General features: G+C 37.3%; 1 protein-coding gene across 1 annotated transcript in view; it reads left to right on the forward strand.

Annotated features, from left to right (window-relative positions):
* The window catches only part of EIF2S3 (eukaryotic translation initiation factor 2 subunit gamma), a 16,076-nt gene extending 12,316 nt beyond the window's left edge, over positions 1 to 3,760 (forward strand). The window contains exon 12 of the mRNA XM_011378459.2: positions 2,135 to 3,760. Coding sequence (XP_011376761.1) covers positions 2,135 to 2,198 — 64 coding nt within the window. The 3' untranslated portion in view covers positions 2,199 to 3,760. The remainder of the gene's footprint in view (positions 1 to 2,134) is intronic.
* The last annotated feature ends 589 nt before the right edge of the window (positions 3,761 to 4,349 follow it).

Genomic DNA, 4,349 nt, shown 5'->3' on the forward strand with positions numbered 1-4,349 from the left:
ACATGATATCTGACAGCGCCTCCTTGTTGAAGTTGGTTTTGATCATGCATTCCAGGTGTTGTCCAGTTTTCCACTATATAATTAATCTTTTCACCCTTGCAACTCATAAGAATTCTATGGGGAGCTCTGAAACTATGCCAATAGTCTGCTCCTCATCAAATCCTACCCTCCTCGATTTAGCATCCACAGATGATTCTTGTCTGAATTGAGCCTGATTGTAGTGATTTTGAAATAGTAATCACCCCACCTCCAACTCCATCACTCCTTATATCAGTTGACATTTTTTCCCCCTATTGTTTATTTATCTAGTTATAATATGGACTCTCGGAGTACTACTTTATTTAGTAGGTTATGATTTGTTACTGTTCATATTATTTTGATGCCCAGATTGTCCAGGATTTGTCCAGTAGAGACCTTTCAAACTGGCTCCTGTGTCCTTTTGACATGTCCCTATCAGTTTTTTGTTTTTGTTTTTGTTTTTGAAGAGTTCCTTACTTTCTGACACAAGATGTTCCAGTGTCATCTTGTACCTCCCTTGCTCCAGTTTGGAATTGGGCATTTCTGCAAGGAACCCTGGTTCCTTTTAGTGGGAAATAGTATTTTGAAATGAAAATATGGGTACTAGGTGTGCTCATTACTTTTAAGGTGCTATTACTTCTGGGCCCTTTGAGTGTGTGGAGCTAGGTAACATATCTTTGGCTCCTGACTCTTTGCTCTTTCTCTGGTTAGTTGCTGAATCTACCCTTTCTTTTGTATTCTGTGTGACCTCATCATAGCCCATATAACCATCACTTTACCGTTAAAGGTATTGCAAAAGATTCCTAGTTTGCCTCTTTGTTAAGAGCTGAGTCAAACATTTTTATCATGCTGTGCTTGATAATTTTTAGGAGCGTCTCACTACTTTCTGATATTTAGGACCTTTCTGAAAACCTGTTTCAATACATTTTACTTTTCTTCCTGCTTTGACGTTTCCTCCTGCTTTGTCTGTATAAACCCTTTAACTGATTGCACCCGGAATTATTCAAATCACCGTTGGCTCTTTTTTTCCTCACTGCCGACTTCTCTTAGTAAGGCTTCTCTGGTACTGTGCCCCGTGATGACCTCTCATCACTTAATTGTTGAGAAGATCTGAATTACTCCCTACTTTAGACAGAATTAAATTTTTTGTAGTTTTTAAAGTAAATAATCCTGCTTTGTCGTGACTTATGCTCACTTGATTTTATTTTTTTGTATGATTATACTATTTGTCATTATAGATGTACTGATTTCTAGTATCTTTTAACATAAGCTTAAGTAATAAACTTTCAAAAACTCTCAACATGGCATGTATTATTCTCACTTAATTATAATGGTACATTTCCTAGATAACAGATTGTAAACCAAGATATCTTTTTCTGTCTTTACACTATTATTAGAGGATTCTATCCAAATGAAATTTTAAAGCTTTGCTTAAAAATTAGCAAGTATGTTAAAATTGTTAAAAGAAACAAGAGCATCAGAATGATCCTTACATCTTTTAGAATTGTGGTTTAACCTATGTTTAGGTGGGTTTTGTTTTAGAAGCTACGCTTGAGGTAGCAATCCAGCTTGGTGGTTGCTCATAGAGCAGACATTGGAAGTATGAGCAGAGAGGTCTCTTAGCCATTAGGGGTAATCTGCCTATAGACTATCTAGTCCTTTAGTTCTTCTCTTAATTTCCTTTACCAGCTAAGGTCATGCTAAAGCCATTTTGATATTTTGAGGTGCTGCAAGTGGTAAAAAAGCATTTTTCAAGGAGAAAAGGATAAAGATTTTTTAAAAACCAGACCGAGTGGTTTTGTATCGGCATAATTCTGTAGGTGGATGGGAAGACTCTCCTTTGGTGGTTCTGAAGGCCTAGATATATTTCAATAGAGTGAAGATGAGCATATTTATATAGCAACTTTTTTTTTTTGCTTTTTCTGTCATTCATTCTGGCTAGAGCCCATTTCTGAGTCTAAGAAGATAGTGTGAGCTTTCTTTATGGAGGAGCAGGTTTTGGAAGCAAATTCTGATTAAGCAGATAGGCAAGTAAAACCAGTATGTCAAATGACTGTTTGGTAATGATAATGAAATGGACATAAAATTCACAGTTTCTTTTATTTTCATTTTGCAGTTTAATTGGTTGGGGTCAAATAAGAAGAGGCGTGACAATCAAGCCAACAGTAGATGATGACTGAAGAATTCCAGTTAAATAATACATTTGGATGAAATCAGATTTTCTCTTAACAACCTAGGGGTATCTTTTTAAAGCAAAACTGAGGAATGAATATCACAGCTCACTGCCTCAGTGGTAACTGTCATTGTCATTTTTTAGTACTAAAACAGAGTCTACAATAAGTGTATAAACTGGTATAATGTTGGATTGAATCGAAATTGACCCGAAATTAATCATTACCAAATAATGTCTAATTTATATATCAACACAGGTTTGAAATGAAACGATTTGCTACAACCAGCCTTTGCTGTATGTAGCACATATACCACCGAACTTGATTCATGATTCACCTTTAGTAGCTCTAGGCTCAAAAAGATTGTTATACCAGTAAAAACTTGGACACAAATTCCTGAAGACAAGCTTCCCTTTGCCCTATATTTTATGTTGCTTTATGTTTGCAATTATGAGTGAAAAGAAGTTATCTTAGAGCACTAGTGCTTATTCCCATTGACACACCTTTCCTTCCCCTCCCCCCTTTTCTGGACCAGAACATAGGAAACTAGAGCTGGAAATTTTCCTTGCCCTCTTGCTATCATGCTGTGCAATTGTTTCTGCATTTTCACCTGAAATCCAGCAGCTTTCCCCCTTTGGAAAATAATGTTAAACCAGATGAATAAAGATCTTTCCCAGGCCTTATTTTATGTATTTTAGTTGCTTAATTGATAAAGATATGATGTCGATTCTAATATTAATAATTTTTGGACCTTTTAAAGGGTAGAAGATGTTAGAAAGCAAAGAGTGAGTCCTTTGATTTCTAACTTGTTAATGTTCCTGCACTTCTATTTTTTTTTTATTTTTACTTATTTTTTGTTACATAAGATTGTTAGAGCAGTGACTCTCAACTCTGACTGACATTAGAATTGCCAGAGAAGCTTTAAAAAAAGATAAGATGCCCCACAGAGATTATGATTTAATTGGCTTGAGGTGGAGCCCAGGTATTGATATTTAAAAAAATTTCCCAATGTTGAGAAACAAGAGTTGAGAAGCAGGTACATGAGAAAACCCAATCTTACTGAGTTTTGATAATCTGTTAATACCCTCTAGTTTGCTTTTCTTAAATTTGCATTTAATGTGGGACTTAATGTCATAGTCTAGTGGTCCTCAACCTTTTTGGCACCAGGCACCGGCGCTCTTTTGTGAATCTAATGCCTGATGGTCTGAGGCAGAGTTGAGGCAGTGATGCTAGTAATGCTGGGAAGCAGCTGCAAATATAGATGAATCAGCTCACTCACCTACTACTCACTTCCTGCTGTGTGGCCCAGTTCCTAACAGGCCATAGACAGGTACTGGTCCACAGCCCGGGGGTTGGGGACCCCTGCTGTAGTCATATAGTCATGATAGTGTGCTCTTTTGGGGATTGAAGCTGCTGCCTTGTAGAAGTTTAGAAGCTATGGCTGTGAGTTGTTATATAAGTTTATAAGTTTTGTGGAAGCATATTAATGTTACATACTTGATTGACTGAAGGGTTGTGTTATAGCCTATGGAGCACGTTTAAATAAAGCAAGGTTCTAATCTAAACATTAATTTTATATCTGACATGTCCTCATGTGTTTTGTAACCTATCAGAAATTCTGGAATAACTTAAGATCCAGAGCTTTGCAATAGTTGACTAATTGTAATGCCAGAACTGAAACCAGAAGTCTCATCTATTTCAAACATCCACGTGAAATTCAACAAGTTTGCAAAGCACTGTGTTCAGTGTAAATGGGAATCCACAAAACTGAGGGCTTTATTTTCATAGAACAAAGTCAGTGCAGTGATTCTCAGCAAAAGACGTACCTGGTTGAGAACTGCCTGTAATGCAGTGTTGCTGATGAAGACACATTGCATATGTAAATCTTACTGGCGCTCTGGTCCCAATGTTCAGAATCTGACCAATTCTCACCACCTCCACTGCTACCATCCTAGTTGAAGCCACCAGAGGTAATAACCCTGCCACTCTCTGCGTCCACCCTATCACCACTGCAGCTTGTTCTCAGCAAAGCCAGAGTTACCCTTTTTGTAAGACAATGCTGTGTATAACTCTTGTTAGTCTCACAGAAATGGGGAGCATGAGAGCAGTTTAGCTGTGACATGATCCAAATGATTTCCAGGCTGACCTAGAAAAGTCAAA

This window comes from Pteropus vampyrus, unplaced genomic scaffold, assembly GCF_000151845.1.
Source record: "Pteropus vampyrus isolate Shadow unplaced genomic scaffold, Pvam_2.0 Scaffold339, whole genome shotgun sequence".
In the NCBI taxonomy this organism is placed as follows: domain Eukaryota; kingdom Metazoa; phylum Chordata; class Mammalia; order Chiroptera; family Pteropodidae; genus Pteropus; species Pteropus vampyrus.